Below are 22,604 nucleotides of genomic sequence, written 5' to 3'. Positions count from 1 at the left end.
ATAATGATGATTATTATGAGATCCATAATGATGATTGTTATGAGATCCATAATGATGATTGTTATAAGATCCATAATGATGATTGTTATAAGATCTATAATGAAATGCTCCATAATGATGATGATGTTGAGAAATCCTCTCCCATCGATTCCCCCTGAACCCACCCATCATCTGTTTAACCTGACAGCTAAGCTACATGAACAGCAGCTTTCTTTCTGCATTGATAGGCTCCACACACATACTGACACCATTAAGCCTTCTGCCTCCCTATGGGACAGCTGTGTGGAACTGCCGCAGGGCTGATACCTGTCATATTGTTATTCATCTGTCTCAGAGGAGTGGGTCTGTTTTGTCCCCAGACACGGGGCACTGCCGCCCCAGACATCAGGGGGCACGGGTGGAGCGAGGCGGGGGGTGGCAGAGAGGGAGCGAGGTTGACCTTAAGAACCACATATTTGTCTGTCTCACTGTGAGACCTAATCTCCTCTGACATGGGCCCAATCTCTTTCTCACTCTCACACACTTCCCCATGACACATCCAATATCTTCAACAGGGCTTCGGTTTGAGGTCTGGCTTTTCACATTAGCTTTGATGTGTCTGGGTAGATTCACTTACACATAGGTGCCATCATTCAGAGTTGCCCGTCTCTAGTTATAAAGACATTTTGCCCATACTGTGAGATCATAGAAAAGTACTACTTTTCACTGTGGTGGCAAACTGACCGGTTGGACAGTTAAATAACCAACTTCGGCAATCCGATCAAGGACACTTTGTCAGAAATGTAAACACTTAAGCCGCATAAAACTGTACATTTCTCATCCACTGGGCTGGAGACGTGACATATTGTTCATGTTTTCTGCCCTGTTATTGTATTTTCATTTTAAATCTGTAATAATCTTGGTGCCGATGAGGGATTAAAGCTAAGAGATGTGCCTCACTCAGAGTGTTGAGCTTGGGGCTCAGGGTCATACAGTGGTTAGGACAGCGCCTCGGGTGGCGGTAGGAGGGAGAACAGGCAACGGCCTCGGGTGGGGTAGGAGGGGGGAAACAGGTAGGGCCTCGCGGTGGGGCTTAGGGGCGGGGAACAGGCAGGCCTCGGGTGGGGTAGGGGGAGACAGTCCAGGCCTCGGGTGGGTAGGAGGGGGGAACAGGTAGGGCCTCGGGTGGGGTAGGGGGGGAAGCAGGCGCAGGGCTCGGGTGGGGTAGGTAGGGGGAACAGACAGCAGCTTCGGTGGGGTAGGAGAGGGGAAACAGGCAGAGCCTTGGGTGGGGTAGGAGAGGGGAACAGGCAGGGCCTCGGGTGGGTAGGGGGGAACAGGCAGGGCCTCGGGTGGGGTAGGGGGAACAGGCAGGGCCTCGGGTGCGTGGAGGGGGGAACAGGCAGGCTCGGGTGGGGGTAGGCAGGGCGGGAACAGGTAGGGCTCGGGTGGGGTAGGGGGGGAACAGGCAGGGCCTCGGGTGGGGTAGTAGGGGGAACAGACAAGCCTTGGGTGGGGTAGGAGAGGGAACAGGCAGAGCGTTGGGTGGGGTAGGAGAGGGAACAGGCAGGGCCTCGGGTGGGGTAGGGGGGGAACAGGCAGGGCCTCGGGTGGGGTTGGGGAGGAACAGGCAGCGGCCTCGGTGGGGTAGGGGGGGAACAGGCAGGGCCTCGGGTGGGGTAGTAGGGGGAACAGGCAAAGCCTTGGGCGGGGTAGGAGAGGGGAAAGCGCCTGCACCTCATTATGTCCGACATGAAGGCTTCGTGTCAGCGTCTTGTAAAATGAGTGGCGTGAGGCTGAAATGCTGTAATCCCCTCTGTTCGCGTCCTTGCACGTCCTCCGGTGACACGGTGCTCATTTGGCCACCCCACAGCTGGGCATTTGGGGTCAGCAAAGTGGAGATGTCTTTTAGAAACGCACACATGTAATCTACTGGGGACATCTCTTTGCTGTTTTTTTATGTCCAGAGTAATCTGTGTGGTGATGTCCATTTTTGGTTAGCTGGGCGCAGGTTCATCAGAAAGACATGCAGTGGTGATCCTGTTAAAAACCTGTTCCGGATTAGAAGGAACGTCTTTTTTCCTGTGTTGCGGACAGATTACCATGTTCTCCAACATCGGTGGTTGGCTTTTTATCTTCAAAAACAACAACAAAGCATTTTTAGGCCTGCTGTATTTTTTTATGTCTTAAAAATATATCTACAGTTTTATGACATTTACATAAGCATTACTCCAATATTCTTGTTTTTGTGTCACACAATTTTCAACACATTTTTCACCAAATGAGAACAATGCATACAAATCCCTCATTTGTGTTAAATTAGATGGAAAAAGCAACATTTTTTGTACCAAAAGTATAATAGCATTGGCAATATGTCACAAAGACAGAAGAAACTGGCAACACCTGCAGTTATACAAGAGTGTTGTTGATTAACTTGTATCATCGTACATTTGTTTCCACAGGAAGTGTTTCCAGATTGCCCATTTCTACATAGAGGACAACACATCCCCCAGAGTCATATCTGTTTCACCCACATCCATGCGTACAGATACAGGTAACCATTCTATGAGACAAAGGGCTCTATTCAATCAGATCCGCTTTATCCGCATAGCAGTTGTTTTGGCGGTGTCGGAGGAGGAACTGGGTTAGAACTCATGGCATTATACCGAAAGTGGACATTGCCATTGTCAAGTTGGAACACTGGAATGTGACATGGAATCTACACCTCCATTAGGATGATAGAAACCCGTATTATTTAGTTGAATGATGTTCAATTTGAGCATCATTACTTCAATATAGCATACACTTTCTCCTTCTGAACTTCTAACATGAGTGGGACGGGTGATCAAGAGCAGCTGCTCACCTATTTGTCAGCTCCAACACAGCTACACCTCCGACACCACGAAAACATCAGCTATGTGGGTGTTGGCTATCGCCGGTTAACGCTTGATCTGATTGAATCTAGGTCGTACACACACACACACACACACACACACACACACACACACACACACACACACACACACACACACACACACACACACCTTTTCCATGGGATCAACTAGAATTCAGTAGAGTTGGCATATGATAAGTGTTAACAAGCACAGAGACATATGGACAGGTGTTCTTTCCATCTGTCCACCATCTTCACCAAGCTTAGCTCTTTCATTAACACTCACTTACTCAACATCTGCTTCTGCCAGAGTAGGAAGTTTCAAACTTTTGTTCTGATAAAATACTTTTGTGGATGATATCAATAAAACCCTTTCTCTCTGCCTTTAGATAAACATGAAGCCCTTCCAGTGAAGCAGTTTGTAAAGCACGTGACGGAGCTCCACCACACCAATGCATTCTCCAGAGAGTTTGAGGTGTGCTGTCAAATTCTGCTTCAGTTCTCTCACAGGATATGGATTATGACAGAAATTATTAGTATTACTTGGCAGCATGTTTTAATTTTACAACTGTCTGTCTTTAATTTAGCTTTTCTGTATGTAGCCTTCTTGTGAAACTGTTATGCGTCATTTGCGATGTTACACGGCGGCTGTCATTATTTTAAGGTAAGCATGCAGAAGACTTGTGGGAGGCTTTGCACTGTGATGGCCATTCAAACTCACACTCTCTCTCTGTCTCATGCTACATGATATTGTATGTCTCTGGCCCAGATTCATCTGAGGAGTCATGTCTATTGTCCTTACCACTGAGACTTACAAATATATCACATTATACACCAGCAGCATACCACCCTGCATCCCACTGCTGGCTTGCCTCTGAAGCTAAGCAGAGTTGGTCCAGGTCGGTCCCTGGATGGGAAACCAGATACTGCTGGAAGTGGGAGGCACTCTTTCCTCTGATCGAAAAAAGAATATCCTAATGCCCCAGGGCAGTGATTGGGGACATTTTCCAGTGTAGGGTGCTGTCTTTCAGATGGGACGTTAAACGGGTGTCCTGACTCTCTGTGGTCACTAAATAACCCATGGCACTTGAGTAGGGGTGTTAACAAAGTTGTCATGGCTAAATTCCCAATCTGGCCCTCATACAACCTAATCATCACCAGCTTCCAATTGGCTCATTCATCCCCTCTCCTCCCCCCTATAATTATTCCCCAGGTCGTTGCTGTAAATTAGAATGTGTTCTCAGTCAACTTACCTGGTAAAATAAGGGATCAATAAAATACACTATGCAATGATTACTCATGTTAAACTACATATTTACCATTGCTTACCATATAAATCCTAGCTTGGCATTTTATCAGTACTGTATAAATGCATACATGTGTAAATGTTGTCAATAACACAAACATAGGTTTGTAAGTCAAAGCTAAGGACATGAACATGGTACATGGACTGAATCCTGTTGATCGCATAAACAGTGTCTTGAAGTTGAGATTTCCCCATAAACTGTTTTCTTGTTATTTATTTGCAAGTTTTTTTTTGCTAACCATGTGTCATGAAATTTCATTGCTGTGCTTTTTGCATTCCCCCTCCCCGTTAGATATTGAAAGAGTGTTATGAGGTAAGCTACGTCTCCCTTTTTTTTCTGTAGTAGTCGCGTGTAGATGTTCGCCACATTTCCAGATGCCCATGTTGACGTTTTTGTTGTGCATGATGGCACATTCTAGTTTGACTGCGTAGTAAAAGGATGGTGGGATTTAAGGTCATGTGTTTTCTTTTAGGAGGTGCAGGTGTGCAAGGTGGACCTGGGTATCACCACAGACGGCTCCAACCATCCAGACAACAAGAACAAGAACCGATACGTTAATATCCTGGCCTGTTAGTCAAACATGCACCTTCAAACACATGTACACACACATACATTCTTGAATGCACCCAGCTTATCTTTCCTCCTCTACTCCTAGATGACCACAGCCGAGTAAGACTCTCAACCCAGGCTGACAAAGATGGGAAGAGTAGAGATTACATTAACGCAAACTACGTTGACGTAAGCAATTCTCTTGCATTTCTCTCTGTGCACAATAGTAGAAAATGACCTTTAAGTAAGCATTTCACTGTTAGTCTACACCTGTTGTTGACGAAGCAAGTGACATAAAACTTGATTTGATTTGTTATGAGGGCAAATGTCTTGTTGATGTATCAGTAGCTAATCTGTTGTTCACGCTTTCTCTTTCCCTCCCTCCCTCCCTACCCTCCACAGGGTTTCAACAAGTCCAGGGCCTACATCGCTGCCCAGGGCCCTCTCAAGTCCAGCACCGAGGACTTCTGGAGGATGGTGTGGGAACAGAACGTGGGCGTCATCATCATGATTACCAACTTGGTAGAGAAGGGACGGGTGAGAAACCAGGGCCATTATAACTGCTTATGCATGCTGTAAATGCTGAAGTGTTGTATTGCTTGAACATATTTAGTAATAGTTCATAAATAGTTTATTCATGAAATTATTCTAAAGTGTTTGGTCATGTATGTCAGAGGAAGTGTGACCAGTACTGGCCCATGGAGAGCCAGGAAGAGTACGGTGGTTTCCTGGTGACGGTGAAGAGCAGTAAGGTTCTGGCCCACTACACCCAGAGAACCTTCACCCTCAGGAACACCAAGGTCAAAAAGGTTAGAGGTCACACTATTTACATCACATTTACCTCTCATTACTAGTTGAACCTCTACGTCCTCACTGTATCATCTACATCGGTTGCACCTCCCCTCCAAGTTAGTTGAAGCGCTGCCTCATTACTACTTCTGAACATTTATTATGGAACTACGAATCCCAAGTGTCACATTGACAGCCATTTTGTGTCCCATCCTGCTTACCACTTCCTGTTTCCTCCCACCAACCCCCAGGTTTCTCTGAAGGGGCGGATTAACGATCGGACCGTGACCCAGTACCACTACACTCAGTGGCCAGACATGGGCGTGCCCGAGTACACTCTGCCCGTGCTCACCTTCGTCCAGAAGTCCTCCAAAGCCAGGACAGATGACATGGGGCCTATCATAGTGCACTGCAGGTAGGAGGCCATAGATATAGAATGAACATGTATATATGCATCGATATGTAGAATGTATAGAACAGCTTTAAAATCAAGGCCATTTGTTTCAACTGAAATTCCATTTAAATTCAGTCAATAAAAATATGTATCTTCTTCTATACGTGAATGTTTCAATTCACGAAGTACATTTACATTCCGACCGGCATAGAAATAGAATAGAATGGACATGGTCCTCCATTATATCACTTAACAGCCACTTTCACCGTGTCCAGCTGTTAAGTTCAACATGGAACGTTATTTCATAGAGAACTAAAGTGGAAATTGAAATACCAGGATTCAGAATATATTGTGAACCTCTCTTGTGTGTGTGTTTCCAGTGCGGGGGTTGGCAGGACTGGAACCTACATAGTGTTGGATAGCATGCTGAAGCAGATCAAACAAGAGGGCACAGTCAACATCACGGGCTTCCTCAAACACATCCGCACACAGAGGAACTACCTGGTACAGACAGAGGTGAGAGCTCAGTCCAGATGGGCGGGGTTTGCACTTTTGGGACTGTTCTGTTGGAGCCTCATCAAATGGAAAGCTCCATCAAATGCGTCTAAATAATTTGAAAGAATACTATTTGAACCCAGGTCTGATACCAACAAGAAAACAATGGATCCACTACAGTAAGATTAGTTGTCCTGTCACCTTACCAGAACAGTACGAATGACAACACCCAACTAAGGCTTTCAACCCCTACATTCCCTGTGCATTCAGGAGCAGTATGTGTTCATCCACGATGCTCTAGTGGAGGCCATCTTGGGCAAGGAGACGGAGGTTCCCTCCAGCCGCATCCACAGCTACGTCAACGACCTCCTGACCCCAGGGCCCTCCGGCAGGACGCAGCTAGAGAAACAGTTTAATGTAAGGACATATGCTATTAACAAGTCATAGTGCTAGTATTTAAATTTACTGTAGATTTACAATGGTAAACTTTCCATAAGAACTCCAGTAGGGCATAAAGGGCAGAACTAAAAGTAAAACATACATTTGGAGAACAATAAGTCTATCGGTTGTCTTTCTTTGTCCTCTGAAAAGAGCAGGTACAACCGCTGGCACATTTTTAAATACTAACAGTTAATCTTCTCCTTGGTTCCAATGTGATTGCAGCTGATATCCTCGTCCAATGCCATACAGTGCGACTACTCAGCAGCCCTGAAAGAGTGTAACAGAGAAAAGAACAGAAACTCCTCTTTAATACCCGGTGAGTTACATACAGGTTTGTTCATACGTTGAAAGGTTCCAGCACTTTAAAAATCTCCTCTCCTCTTAACCTTGGAACAGCATCAACCACGACTGTGAACAGTGTAGACAATGAGACCTTTTTTACATTTCAGGTTGGATTTCTACCAGCACTCAATCTCAACATTGTCACTTTCAATAGAACATTTAGCAAAATGCCCGCACACTTTAACCCCTCCTAACTAAAACTGTACTAAAAAAAGAAAAGCAAAGAAGTTATTTGAGAGCATGGACCTCGAGGCACATTTTGTTTTTGTTTGGATTAAGGCAAAAATCATGTTATGTAGGTAAAGCAATGGTAATGGTTTAGTAATTCCGTTCTGGTAAAGCTAACTATTCTAATAGTAATATTCTACAAAATTACATTCTGTATACCTTATGAGGAAATTTAACAACGTGTGGCTTTTTCTCCAGTTGAAAGGTCACGGGTTTGTCTGTCCACAGTGGCGGGAGAAACTACATCAGACTACATCAACGCCTCATACCTCACGGTAAGAACCCAACCATTCTAGATAGAAGAGTCACAGTGTCAGATACTAACTACATAGTTACACATAGTAACACATTTCCAGTAAATTTTACTTTTGGTTTCCTGTCCATATTGGCGATCGGATTCAGGTCTCAATGTTCTACCACCGGTTGTGTTCCCCAGGGGTACCGGCAGAGCACTGAGTTCATCGTGACCCAAAACCCACTGGCCGGCACGGTGACAGACTTCTGGAGGATGATCTGGGATCACAACGCTCAGGTCATAGTCACACTGCCGGGAACACCAAGCCTGGTGGGTATCTATCTGTCGTCCTGGATTCAAAACCTCTGATGTATGTATGGCAGCCATTTTGTGCCTCAAACAAGAAGTCCTTACCACATCTGTGTTCTCAGGCAGAGGGGGAGGAGCCATACGTGTACTGGCCCCGCAAGGAGCAGCCAATCAGCTGTGAGGCGTTCATAGTGACCCTCCGGAGCGAGAACCACATGTGTCTGGCCAACGAGGAGATGCTGGTGGTGCAGCACTACGTCCTGGAGGCTACACAGGTGAGATCAGCTGAGGGAGATCAGTAAGACCAGGGAGATCAGCTGAGGGAGATCAGTAAGACCAGGGAGATCAGCTGAGGGAGATCAGCTCAGAGAGATCAGCTCAGACCAGGGAGATCAGCTCAGACCAGGGAGATCAGCTGAGGGAGATCTTTAAAACTAGGGAGATCAGCTGAGGGAGATCTTTAAAACTAGGGAGATCAGCTGAGGGAGATCTTTAAAACTAGGGAGATCAGCTGAGGGAGATCTTTAAAATTAGGGAGATGAGCTGAGGGTGATCAGTAAAACCAGGGAGATGAGCTGAGAGTGATCAGTAAAACCAGGGAGATCAGCTTGATAAGTAAGATAAGTCACACTAACATGATCAACTACATAGAACAGACTAACTACATTGGAGAGAGGGAGATCAGCCACAGACTGTGGGATCATAACAAAAATATCAGCTTCATAGAATGGACCAGTCACTATGGACCAGACACTATGGACCAGTCGCTAGTGCTCATCAAATGTTAACACTGTGTCTATACCCAAACAACCTTTAAACCACTGAATTGATACACAGAGGTAATATATAGCAACAAGGAAATGCTTATTCCATGGAGTTGTTCTGCTTATCTCTTCCTGGATCTTAGCCCATGGTGAAACCAAATGGCCAGTGAAAAGAGTGGAAATTCAATACACATTCCCCATGCCTCAATGGAGCACAGCTGTTATTTTTCACACAGTTTAGACCCGGCCATCTGCACCACCAATCACTGGAACACTTTCAACACACAAACACACACGCACACAGGCGCACGCATGCACTACATGACCAAAAGTATGTGGACATCTGCTCGTTGAACATCCCATTCCAAAATCATGGGCATTAATATGGAGTTGGTCCCCCTTTTGCTGCTATAACAGCCTCAACTCTTCTAGGAAGGCTTTCCACTAGATGTTGGAACATGTATTTTTTTTATTTCACCTTTATTTAACCAAGTAGGCCAGTTGAGAACAAGTTCTCATTTACAACTGCAACCTGGCCAAGATAAAGCAAAGCAGTGCGACAAAAACAACACAGAGTTACACATGGGATAAACAAACGTACAGTCAATAACACAATAGAAACATCTATATACAGTGTGTGCAAATGTAGTAAGATTAGGGAGGTAAGGCAATAAATAGGCCATAGTGGTGAAATAATTACAATTTAGCATTAACACTGGAGTGATAGATGTGCAGATGATGATGTGCAAGTAAAGATACTGGGGTGCAAAAGAGCAAAAAGAAATAACATTATGGTGGATGAGGTAGTTGGGTGGGCTATTTACAGATGGGCTGTCTACAGGTGCAGTGATCGGTAAGCTGCTCTGACAGCTGATGCTTTAAGTTAGTGAGGGAGATATGAGTCTCCAGCTTCAGTGATTTTTGCAATTCGTTCCAGTCATTGGCAGCAGAGAACTGGAAGGAAAGGCGGCCAAAGGAGGAGTTGACTTTGGGGATGACCAGTGAAATAAACCTGCTGGAGCGTGTGCTATGGGTGGGTGTTGCAATGGTGACCAGTGAGCTGAGATAAGGCAGGGCTTTACCTAGCAAAGACTTATAGATGACCTGGAGCCAGTGGGTTTGTGACGAATATGTAGCGAGGGCCAGCCAACGAGAGCATACAGGTCGCAGTGGTGGGTAGTATATGGGGCTTTGGTGACAAAACAGATGGCACTGTGATAGACTACATCTAATTTGCTGAGTAGAGTGTTGGAGGCTATTTTGTAAATTACATCGCTGAAGTCAAGGATTGGTAGGATGGTCAGTTTTACAAGGGTATGTTTAGCAGCATGATCGAAAGAGGCTTTGTTGCGAAAAAGGAAGCCGATTATAGATTTAATTTTGGATTGGAGATGTTTAATGTGAGTCTGGAAGGAGAGTTTACAGTCTAACCAGACACCTAGGTAGTAGTTCACATATTCTAAGTCGATGCTAGTCGGCCGGGCGTGTGCGGGCAGCGATCGGTTGAAGAGCATGCATTTAGTTTTACTAGCATTTAAAAGCAGTTGGAGGCCACAGAAGGAGTGTTGTATGGCATTGAAGCTCGTCTGGAGGTTTGTTAACAGTGTCCAAAGAAGGGCCAGATGTATACAGAATGGTGTCGTCTGCGTAGAGGTGGACCAGAGAATCACCAGCAGCAAAAGAAACATCATTGATATATACAGAGAAAAGAGTCGGCCTGAGAATTGAACCCTGCGGCACCCCCATAGAGACTGCCAGAGGTCCAGACAACAGGCCCTCCGATTTGACATACTGAACTCTATCTGAGAAGTAGTTGGTGAACCAGGCGAGGCAGTCATTTGAGAAACCAAGGCTGTTGAGTCTGCCGATAAGAATGTGGTGATTGACAGAGTCGAAAGTCTTGGCCAGGTCGATGAAGACGGCTGCACAGTACTGTATTTTATTGATGGCGGTTATGATATCGTTTAGGACCTTGGCTGAGGTGCACCCATGACCAGCTCGGAAACCAGATTGCGTAGCAGAGAAGGTATGGTGGGATTCGAAATGGTCAGTGATCTGTTTGTTAACTTGGCTTTCAAAGACTTTAGAAAGGCGGGGCAGAATGGATATAGGTCTATAACAGTTTGGGTCTAGAGTGTCTCCCCCTTTGAAGAGGGGGATGACCGCTGCAGCTTTCCAATCTTTAGGAATCTCAGATGATACGAAAGAGAGGTTGAACAGACTAGTAATAGGGGTTGCAACAATTGCAGCTGATAGTTTTACAAAGAGAGGGTCCAGATTGTCTAGCCCAGCTGATTTGTAGGGGTCCAGATTTTGCAGCTCTTTCAGAACATCAAGCCTATCTGGATTTGGGTGAAGGAGAACCGGGGGGGGGGGGGGGCAGTGGTAGGGGTTGCTGCAGGGGGTGCTGCAGGGGGTGCAGTGCTGTTGGCCGTGGTAGGGGTAGTCAGGTGGAAAGCATGGCCAGCCGTAGAAAAATGCTTATTGAAATTCTCGATTATCGTGGATTTATCAGTGATGACAGTGTTTCCTAACCTCAGTGCAGTGGGCAGCTGGGAGAAGGTGCTCTTATTCTCCATGGACTTTACAGTGTCTCAAAACTTTTGGGAATTTGTGCTACAGGATGCAAATTTATGTTTGAAAAAGCTAGCCTTTGCTTTCCTAACTGACTGTGTATATTGGTTCCTAACTTCCCTGAAAAGTTGCATATCGCGGGGGCTATTCGATGCTAATGCAGTACACAACCGTATGTTTTTGTGCTGGTCAAGGACAGTCAAGTCTGGAGTGAACCAAGGGCTATATATGTTCTTAGTTGTAAAAAAAATTCATGGGGCATGCTTATTTAAGATGGTGAGGAAAGCACTTTGCTGTTCTTTGATGGTGAGGAAAGCACTATTGCTGTTCTTTGAACCCTATGATTACTCGCCTACACAGCTGATGCCCCTGGACTCTTTCAATAACACGGGGAGACATGGCGCTTAGAAAGCTAGCGGACCGGGGCAAGAAGATGGGTCTTCGGCGACATCGCTACGTCGACAACAAAGGGTCCAGGGCAATTTTTAAAAGAGGTATTGTAGCCCTAGAATTTGCTGGTATATGGGCCTAGCTCGTGGCTAGCTCAAGGCTAACTGGTGCCTGCTTCGGGACAGAGGCGTTAGCTAACAGTAGCCACTCGGTAGCAGCTAGCTAGCTGCGATGATCCGTTGTAATGATCCAGAGCGGCAGGAATCCGGTGATGTGGTAGGGAGAAGCAGTCCGATATGCTCTGGGTAGATATCGCGCTGTGCAGACTTGCATGTATTGTCCAAGCTTAAGCTGGCGGTGTCCGAGCTAAAAGGTGAAGACTGCTAGCCGTGGCTGACAAAGTTAGCTGGCTAGCTCCTGATGGAGGTTCCAGTTATAAGGAATAAAAATAGCAGATCCGTACCACATTGTGTGAGGAGGGTTGCAGGAAAGTATATTTAGTTTGTAGATAGAAAGTGAGATTAAAATGTATACGAGAAAAAATAATAACAATTGCTGCGGGAACTTCAATTCAGCCACAAGAGCATTAGTGAGGTCGGGCACTGATGTTGGGCGATTAGACCTGGCTCGCAGTCGGCGTTCCAATTCATCCCAAAGGTGTTTGATGGGGTTGAGGTCAGGGCTCTGTGCAGGCCAGTCAAGCTCTTCCACACCAATCTCGACAAACCCTTTCTGTGTTGACCTCACTTTGTGCACAGGGGCATTGTCAGGCTAAAACAGGAAAGGACCTTCCCCAAACTGTTGCCAAACATTTGGAACCACAGAATCGTCTAGAATGTGATTGTATGCTGTAGCGTTAGATTTCCCTTCACTGGAAATAAGGGGCCTAGCCCGAACCATAAAAAACAGCCCCAGACCAGTATTCCTCCTCCACCAAACTTTACAGTTGGCACTATACATTTGTGCAGGTAGCGTTCTCCTGACATCCGTCAAACCCAGATTCATCTGTCGGACTGCTAGATGGTGAAGTATGATTCATCACTCCAGAGAACGTATTTCAACTGAGTCCAATAGCAGCGAGCTTTACACCACCCCAGCCAGCGCTTGGCATTGTGCATCTTATGCTTGAGTGTGGCTGCTCGGCCATGGAAACCCATTTCATGAAGCTCCCGATGAACAGTTATTGTGCTGACGTTGCTTCCAGAGTCAGTTTGGAACTCGGTAGTGAGTGGTGCAACCGGCGGTCCCGTTCTGTGAGCTTATGTGGCCTACCACTTCGCGGCTGAGCCGTTGTTGCTCCTAGACGTTTCCACTTCACAATAACAGCACTTACAGTTGACCACGGCAGTTCTAGGGGGGCAGAAATTTGACGAACTGACTTGTTGGAAAGGTGGCATCATATGACAGTGCCATGTTGAAAGTCACTGAGCTCCTCAGTAAGGCCATTCTATTGCCAGTGTTTGTCAATGGAGATTGCACGGCGGTGTGCTCAATTGTATACACCTGTCAGCAACGGGTGTGGCTGAAATAGCCGACACCACTAATTTGAAGGGGCGTCCACATACCTTTCTATATATAGGGAACACACTAGGGTTGCAAAGGTTCGGAAACTTTCCGGTAAATTTCCAGAATTTTTCCGGAAATTTTTCATGGAAACTTAAGTCCTGGAATTTGGGGAATTTTGCTTAAATTCATCAAAAAAGTTAGCTTATAACAGTGAACCTTTTTTTGTGGGATACACATAAGGCAATTCTAGGTCTTGTGGCATATTTTGATTAAACTATCCCCAATTCAATGGAATTGCAACCCTCTGCATGCACAGTGCATTCTTCCATCACATGTGCAGTACACTCTTCCATCATATGTTAAGCTGATTCTCAAGATCTTGCACACTACTGAGATGCTATTGAGCACACACTACTACACTCTCTGAGCCTAGTACTACATGCTTTCTTGTAAGTTTTGATTACAATACTGGGGGGGTGAATATATTTTATGACATGATTTTTTGTTAGCTAGTAAATAGTAGCCTACAGCAAAGTGTGTTTAAATAATTTCCAACTTGCTAACAATTTCTGCTGGTTAGTTTTTGCTACCATGTGGGTTTTAGCTTGCTTGAGCCTGCTAACTGAGGAGTGTTAATTCACCTGTTTCCATACATGTTTTATTTTAAAACATTTATCTTACAAAAGAGTTGTTTAATCTAACTGCTTAACTATTTATCTGTACTTGGAATTGTATTTGTTATTTTCTTTGTAATCTTTACAGGAAAATGCCACGGGCACTATCTGATGTGTGGAGACATTTCACTGCAGCTAATGTAGAAGGAAAAGATGTGTACATTTGCAAATTCTGCACGAAATCATATGTGAAGAATGCAACAAAGATGCAGAATCATCCGGCCAAGTGCATAAAGTTCCCTCAGCGCTCACAACAAACAACCTCTGACAAAAGACCCTCTACTTCTATTTGAGGTGAAAATGATGATTCAGACACCTTATCGATAGCAACATCTCATGGTCCTCCTGGAATCAGAAGTTTTGATGAATGTCTTGCTCGAGCTGTGTATGCAACTGGTTCACCTCTGATGCTTACAAGCAATGTGATTTGGAAGAGATTTCTGAATGTTCTTCGCCCAGCATAAACCCCTCCAATCAGACATGCTTTATTTACTAATTTGCTGGATGCAGAGTTCAGCAGAGTTCAAGTGAAGGTCATGCAAATCATAGAGAAGTCAGACTGTATTGCAATCATCACTGATGGGTGGTTGAATGTTCGTAGGCAAGGAATAATTAACTACATCATCTCCACCCCTCAACCAGTATTCTACAAGAGCACAGACACAAGGGACAACAGACACAGAGGTCTCTTCATTGAAGGCCGTCATCAATGACCTTCGACCACAGAAGGTATATTTGCACTGGTGACAGACAATGCTGCGAACATGAAGACTGCTTGGTCTAAAGTCCTACCCTCACATCACACCCATTGGCTGTGCKGCTCATGCATTGAATCTRCTCCTCAAGGACATYATGGCACKGAAAACAATGGATACACTCTAYAAGAGAGMCAAGGAAATGGTTAGGTATKTGAAGGGTYATCAAGTTATAGCAGCAATCTACATCACCAAGCAAAGTGAGAAGAATAAGAGCACCACATTGAAGCTGCCCAGCAACACCCGTTGGGGTGGTGTTGTCATCATGTTTGACAGTCTCCTGGAGGGGAATGAGTCTCTCCAAGAAATGGCCATATCATAGTCTGCTGATATGGACCGCCCCATCAAGAGGATCCTCCTAGATGATGTATTTTAGGAGAGAGTGGTAAGCAGCCTGAAACTCCTGAAACCTATAGCAGTAGCCATTGCACGGATTGAGTGAGACAATGCCATCCTGTCTGATGTTCAGACTCTGCTTGCAGATGTAAGAGAATAAATCCGTACTGCCCTGCCCACTTCACTGTTGCTCCAAGCAGAGGAAACTGCAGTTCTGAAATACATCAAAAAGCGTGAAGACTTCTGCCTGAAGCCCATACACGCTGCAGCGTACATGTTGGACCCAAAGTATGCTGGCAACAACATCCTGTCTGGTGCAGAGATCAACAAGGCTTATGGTGTCATCACTACCATGTCTCGCCACCTTGGCCTGGATGAGGTCAAGGTTCTTGGCAGTCTGACGAAGAACACTTCCAAGCAAGGGCTTTGAGATGGAGATAAAATATGGCAGTTGTGCCAACATATTTCATCAGCCACCTGGTGGAAGGGACTTTGTGGATCGGATGCTCTTTCCTCTGTTGCCTCCATCATCCTCCAAATCCCACCAACATCAGCCGCCTCAGAGCGCAACTGGTCCTTGTTTGGGAACACACACACCAAAGCACGCAACAGGCTGACCAATACAAGGGTTGAACAATTGGTTGGCCATCCGGGCAAATTTGAGGCTTTTTGAGCCATCCTCACCAAGGTTGGAAAGTGACAGTGAAGATGAGGCCTCAGAGTCTGATGTTCAAGAGGTGGACATTGAAGAGGTCCAGGGAGAAGACATGGAAGCCTGAGAGGAAGACAACCAAAGCTTTAGTTTCTAGACTATAATTTTACAGATGTATGTTGATAATGTTTTTGGGAGATGCAATGGATCATTGTGGATCATTCAGTATTCCCTTTTGTTGTTCAGTGAAATGGTCCCATGTGAAGAGTCAACTCATTTAATTAAAGTTCAATTCATAACTAAGTAGTTTATATTTTTATTTCTATTGGAAGGATTTAATAATTTGCAATTATGTCTACTTAAGGTAAAAGGTTTATGTTTCTGTCTTCATGATATGGTAAATATATCCAATGCAAAAAACATCTTAATTTAAATGGTATTAATATTAATTTGCATATATTCCTGTTAATTCCCATATATTCCGTTAATTCCCACGGAAAGTTTCCACTTCCGAATATTCCCCAAAATATGCAACCCTAGAACACACAAACACTTTCTCTCTCTCTCTCCCTCTCTCTGATTGTGTGTTGTTGTCTCCCTCTGGGCCAGGATGACTATGTTCTGGAGGTGAGGCACTACCGGGCGCCTCACTGGCCCAACCCAGACAGCCCCATCAGCAGCACCTTTGAGCTGCTCAGCCTGGTGAAGGAGGAGAGCTCCTCCAAGGAGGGCCCCACGGTGGTCCACGACCAGTAAGACCTCTCTATTAATTTACTGATTGATGATTGATTATGTATCTGTGAAATAAGGTCATCTCCACTCCAAACCTGGAACAAATGGAACAGTCCCAAAAGTGCAACCCCCAACTATTTGGCACTCAGGCATGTACTCTATCTTGAGCCATCTCAATACTCTTGAAACACTATTTTTCCCTCTCTTTTCTGTTAATACATTCAAGATGATCCACTCTAAGACCTTAACCTAAGAGGATAAGAAGATATGGCCAAATGTGCAATACTCTTAATATTTATTGGAACTGAAACACTGTACTGATCCAGGCCTATTTAGACAATCCTGTCTTAAGCCTTTATAACTGGCACACCAATTTTAAAAAATCTGAAAAAGGATTGTATGTGAATTTATCCTCAGTATAGGCTATACATGAAGAATTTGTTTGCATGACAACTTTGATAGATAATGCATCAGAAATATCTCAACCAGCCGCTTGAGTTTCCCAATTAAAGTAAACAAATGTTGTATTGGAATTTGGATAGACTTTTTAAATCATCTAAAAATATGATACTTGAATTTACATTATGTCTGCTTCATTTACTCATACTGGAAGAAAGGCCTAGTTAAATGAGGACTGATATAAAGTATATATGATCAATTTGTGTGGTAAAATATGAGAATGCATGTAAATTAATGCGTTTACAGTTTATATGATAAGAATACCAGTAAATTGACATGACATGAATGATATTGTGAAACATATTGAATATAACAAGCAGATAGTGAATAATGATATGGATTTGAAATTAATTTTGTATTTTTTTCAGACCAAAAAAATCCCATGACAATATTTGTCACATAAACTGAAATTAGGCCAACTATTCTAATTTTAGCAACCAGGAAATGGCGGAGCTATTTCTGCATAGTACACCTTTAAAGGAATGGTATTAAGTCAAAGCTAGTGATAATGGAAAATGGATAAAACAAGCCGTCATTATGTAGAGAATCATTGTACAATCTTAACCGCTGTGAAATATATTTTCCATATCCAAAAATATTGTATTTTCAGCTGTTTGAAGCTGGTGTACAAAACCTAAAGTAAAAGATGCAAAAACGGAACTTGAGAAAGGGAAGCAAAGAACTAGTTCACATAGAACATATCTATCGCATCTTAGACTTGCTGTCAATGAGAATGAAATATCTATAACTCACATTTCTATGTGAATTTGGTCGGGTCACCCAAAAAGCTACATACAGTGCCTTCAGAAAGTATTCAGACATCTTGACTTTATCCACATTTTGTTACGTTACAGCCTTTTTCTAAAATGGATTAAATAACTACAAATCCTCAGCAGTCTACACACAATACCCCATAATGACAAAGGAAAAATAGTTTTTTAGAAATGTATTAAATATAAAAAAACATACCTTATTTACATGAATATTCAGACCCTTTGCTATGAGACTCGAAATTGAGTTTAGGTACATCCTGTTTCCATTGATCATCCTTGAGATGTTTTTACAACATGAGTCAAGTCCACCTTTGGTAAATTCAATTGATTGGACATGATTTGGAAAGGCACACACCTGTTTATATAAGGTCCCACCGTTGACTGTGCATGCCGGAGCAAAAATCAAGCCATGATGTTGAAGGAATTATCCTTTGAGCTCCGAGACAAGATTGTGTCGAGGCACAGATCTGGGGAAGGGTACCAAAAAATGTCTGCAGCATTGAATGTCCCCAAGAACACAGTAGCCTCCATCATTCTTAAATGGAAGAAGTTTGGAACCACCAAGACTCTTCGTAGAGCTGGCCGACCGGCCAAACTGAGCAATCGGGGGAGAAGGGCCTTGGTCAGGGAGGTGACCCGATGGTCACTTTGACAGAGCTTTAGAGTTCCTCTGTGGCGATGGGAGAACCTTCCAGAAGGACAACCATCTCTGCAGCACTCCACCAATCAGTCCTTTATGGTAGAGTAGCCAGATGGAACCCACTCCTCAGTAAAAGGCACATGACAGCCTGCTTGGAGTTTGCCAAAAGGCAACTAAAGACTCTCATTCCATGATAAATAAGATTCTCTTGGCCTGAATGCCAAGCGCACATCTGGAGGAAACCTGGCACCATCCCTACGGTGAAGCATGGTGGTGGCAGCATCATGCTGTGGGGATGTTTTTCAGCAGCAGTGACTGGGAGACTAGTCAGGATCGAGGAAAAGATGAACAGAATAAAGTACTGAGAGATCCTTGATGAAAACCTACTCCAGAGCGCTCAGGACCTCAGACTGGGGCGAAGGTTCACCTTCCAACAGGACAACGACCCTAAGCACACAGCCAAGACAATGCTGGAGTGGCTTTGGGAAAAGTCTCTGAATGTACTTGAGTGGCCAAGCCAGAGCCTGGACTTGAACCCGATTGAACATCTCTGGAGAGACCTGAAAATAGCTGTGCAGCAACACTCTCCATCCAACCTGTGACAGAGCTTGAGAGGATCTGCAGAGAAGAATGGGAGAAACTCCCCAAATACAGATGTGCCAAGCTTGTTGCATCATACCCAAGAAGACTTGATGCTGTAATCGCTGCCAAGGGTGCTTCAACAAAGTACTAAGAAAAGGGTCTGAATACTTATATAAATGTGATATTTGCATTTTTTTGTTGTTGAACAAATTAGCAAAAAATTCAAAAAAAAACATGTTTTTGCCATTATGGGGTATTGTGTGTAGATTCATGAGAGAGAAAAAACTATTTAATCAATTTTAGAATAAGGCTGTAACATAACAAAATGTGTACAAAGTGAAGGGGTCTGAATACTTTCCGAATGCACTGTAGTCTAGCTTAATGGACAACTCTTTCACCCTGGTAGAGCTTCTTTTTAAGAGTTCCTAAAATTGTAAAACAACAACATATTCGTAATTTAATCATTCTTAAATTATGTTTAACAGGTCAACAACATTTACATTATAATTTCCCATTTCATACACAATTTGTACAAAACAATTGTGGTAAATGAGGTTTGGTTTTGCTCACGTTCACTTCCATCTTTGAATGCGTGTTTAAAAATATATGGGAATCTGATCATGAAAACCACATGATAATTTTACATTGGGTGAGATGATAAAATATGCCAAACAAATTTAATAGGGTTTCATTAAAAAAAAAATGGTGGTCAAAATGAGATCAACCACCGGGTTGAGCTGCCTGTTAAAGGGTTATTCAGTGGGGTCTTTCTCTAACATATCATTAACATTATATCCAAGAATTCGGATTTCATAACCTAATATGTTGGATAATAAGCACTGACCTCTTTTCAAATCAAATTGTATTTGTCACATGCGTCAAATACAACCAGTGTAGACCTTACAGTGAAATGCTTACTTACAAGCCCTAAACCAACAATGCAATTTAAAAAAGTGTTCATAAATTATTTACTAAAATAAACTGAAGTTGTTTTTTTTACAATAAAATAACAGTATCGACGCTATTGGGTGGGTGGAGGGGGGGAGACAGGATAGTCGAGGTAATATGTACATGTAGGTAGAGGTAAAGTGACTATGCATAGATAATAAACATACAGTAGCAGCAGTGTAAAAATGGGGGTGGGGGGGGGTTCAATGCACATAGTCCAGGTATCCAAGTAGCTGTTCAGGAGTCTTATGGCTTGGGGGTAGAAGCTGTTAAGAAGCCTTTTGGACCTATCATTTGACATATCTGTTGACATAGTAGAGCAGGTTTCTCGTAACGACTTGAGGATTTTACATTTTGTGGTCCTTGTCTTCAAAGATGTTTCCGCGGGTCGCAAAAAGCTAAATTAGCATGACACAAGCTGAATTAAATGTAAAAGGCTTTGAAAATAAAAAGCTTGGCACATGCTCAACATTTCATAGATATGCTTTTTTGTGAGAAATCTTCGAACAATAACAGGGATTCTGAATGAATAGGAAAAGCTATTACTAAAATATGGAAATATGTCTCAAAATCGATATCTATCTTACCTCTATATTGTTTTATGTTTTATGCGGATTCGAGAAGATTACAAGTGCAACGGGAAAGTGAGCCTGTCAGGTAGCCAGTAGCCTTAATTCTTGCACAGAATCCAGCCTAGCTGACGCGATGCAATTTTCCTTATTTTACCACTTTCTTTCTCTGTCCTCCATTGATTTAGTCGCATTAGCCTACAAGGGTAGAAACGCCAATAACTTTTGAATGGATTATGATAGAGACATGATCTTTTGAGGAGTATCTACACAATTAACATATTATTTTTGAAAATAGTTTTTAATTGAACACCCTAAGAAGATTACAAGTGCTGTTAAGTTTTACCACCACTTCAAGGCGTGGGTCTGGTGTTACTGCGTGGGTCTGGTGTTACTGCGTGGGTCTGGTGTTACACTTCAAGGCGTGGGTCTGATTTTGCAGGGTTGGCGGTGTTACTGCGGGAACCTTCTGTGCCCTGTCTACTCTGGTGCGCCAACTAGAGGCGGAGAGCTCTGTGGACGTGTACCAGGTGGCCAAGATGTTCAACCTCATGAGGCCAAGGACCTTCACTGATGTTGTAAGTCAATCTGAAGCACCGGCTGTACCTGCTTGATGCACAGTGACCATTTTGTGTCAAAGCATTCTCCCTTCAACAGCACAGTTTCTCTATTCCATTTCTCATTCAGGAGCAGTATCAGTTCCTATACAAAGCCATGCTGAGTCTGGTGGGCACACAGGAGGACGAGAGGATGCACCAGTCCTCAGACAACAACGGAACAGTCCCAGGGGGCACCGCCAGCACGGCAGAGAGCCTTGAGTCCCTGGTGTAACCATTTACATTTTAGTCACTTAGCAGACGCTTATAGGAGCAATTAGGGTTAAGTGCCTTGCTCAAGGGCACAGCGACAGATTTTGTCACCTTGTCGGCTCGGGGATTCGAACCAGAGACCTTTTGGTTACTGGCCCAACGCTCTTAACAGCTAGGCTACCTGCCGCCCTATGGCAACAGGGGCCCTAACTTGTCAGTATGGATTCTCGCCTATCTCACAGTTTTCTGTTTTTAAAAACTGCAGCTTTGCCTGTTTACCCTCTCTTATGTTCTCCGTCTTTGAATGCATTTTCCAGACCGCTGGACATGATACCCTATGACCTTGCAATGTGTGCCTTTGTATATTCATCTTGTAGCCTACTTGTAATGCCTCTCATACAATTGTAGTCAACTGTTCTGATGTTTTGTTGATACTGCTGTCTTGAGATATTTGCTCTACTCTGTTTCCCTAAACTTTCATATTTATTTTCAGTAAGCAAAAAAAGGGAACATGCTACTTTTTACGTTAAACATGTTTTGTTAGCCTATTTTTTTGTTGAGTCAATGCATTGAGCAACTCATTATTCCGTCTAACAATGAATATGCTATTTTGTTTGTAGCAACAGTGAGCTTTTGAAGTCAAAAATGCATAATGGTATGAAATAATACATCTAATATGTAAATAATATTATAGCAACCAAGTCAATGGACCAAATTTCTATTTATACTTCTAGATTTTTATATTTTACTACAATTTGTCAATTTTTTATGTATGGCTGCATTCTAAAAATAACTTGGTCAAAGCATTTTTTATGTTTTAATATTAGTGTTCTGTAACATACTAAATATGAAGCATGGGGTAATGACACTTTTTAGCTGTACATTAAACATTGCTGGAGGATTAGACAGGATTAAACAAGTGAAAGAAAATTCAAGGAATGAGTTTTTGTAGTGTTCTGTAATTTTTTTTAAACTACAATGAAGAGTTTGTAGAAATAAAAAGGGGAGTGCTGCTAGAGTACACAATAGTAAGTCTTTGTAAATAGAAGGTGCTCTTTGGTAAAAGGGGTAAATTGGTCATCAAAAAGAAAGGAGGACCAAGGCACTCTTCATATAATTAAAATGCCTTTATTTGTAGGGCATGTTCAACGGAACAACGATTTTTTTTTTATTACTCTGGCACGTTTTCGGCTGCATGGCGTTTATCAGGGATACAGTGCCTTCAGAAAGTATTCACACCCCTTGACATTTTCCACATTTTGTTACAGCCTGAATTTAAAATGGATTACATTTAGATGTTTTTTCTCACTGGCCTACACACAATATCCCATAATGTCAAAGTGGAATCATTTTGTTAGAAATGTTTACAAATGAATCAAAAATGAAAAGCTGAAATGTCTTGAGTCAATATGTATTCAACCCCTTTGTTATGGCGTGCCTAAATAAGTTCAGGAGTAAACATTTGCTTAACAAGTCACAA

General features: G+C 43.3%; 1 protein-coding gene across 4 annotated transcripts in view; it reads left to right on the top strand.

Annotated features, from left to right (window-relative positions):
• The window catches only part of ptprz1a (protein tyrosine phosphatase receptor type Z1a), a 114,349-nt gene extending 91,745 nt beyond the window's left edge, over positions 1-22,604 (top strand). For 2 of the 4 annotated variants that reach the window (XM_023998798.2, XM_023998796.2), the window contains 17 exons: positions 2,442-2,533; positions 3,262-3,347; positions 4,471-4,491; positions 4,652-4,748; positions 4,835-4,917; positions 5,131-5,265; positions 5,403-5,537; positions 5,769-5,932; positions 6,292-6,427; positions 6,677-6,823; positions 7,070-7,163; positions 7,616-7,692; positions 7,854-7,982; positions 8,084-8,236; positions 16,222-16,364; positions 20,758-20,893; positions 21,003-22,604. In XM_023998798.2, coding sequence (XP_023854566.1) covers positions 2,442-2,533; positions 3,262-3,347; positions 4,471-4,491; positions 4,652-4,748; positions 4,835-4,917; positions 5,131-5,265; positions 5,403-5,537; positions 5,769-5,932; positions 6,292-6,427; positions 6,677-6,823; positions 7,070-7,163; positions 7,616-7,692; positions 7,854-7,982; positions 8,084-8,236; positions 16,222-16,364; positions 20,758-20,893; positions 21,003-21,146 — 1,972 coding nt within the window. In that variant the 3' untranslated portion in view covers positions 21,147-22,604. The remainder of the gene's footprint in view (positions 1-2,441; positions 2,534-3,261; positions 3,348-4,470; positions 4,492-4,651; positions 4,749-4,834; positions 4,918-5,130; positions 5,266-5,402; positions 5,538-5,768; positions 5,933-6,291; positions 6,428-6,676; positions 6,824-7,069; positions 7,164-7,615; positions 7,693-7,853; positions 7,983-8,083; positions 8,237-16,221; positions 16,365-20,757; positions 20,894-21,002) is intronic. The other 2 variants (XM_023998799.2, XM_023998797.2) reach the window with 1 other exon arrangement.

The sequence above is a fragment of the Salvelinus sp. IW2-2015 genome, linkage group LG13 (genome assembly GCF_002910315.2).
Source record: "Salvelinus sp. IW2-2015 linkage group LG13, ASM291031v2, whole genome shotgun sequence".
NCBI lineage: Eukaryota > Metazoa > Chordata > Actinopteri > Salmoniformes > Salmonidae > Salvelinus > Salvelinus sp. IW2-2015.
This window is presented reverse-complemented; position numbering and strand designations above follow the sequence as displayed.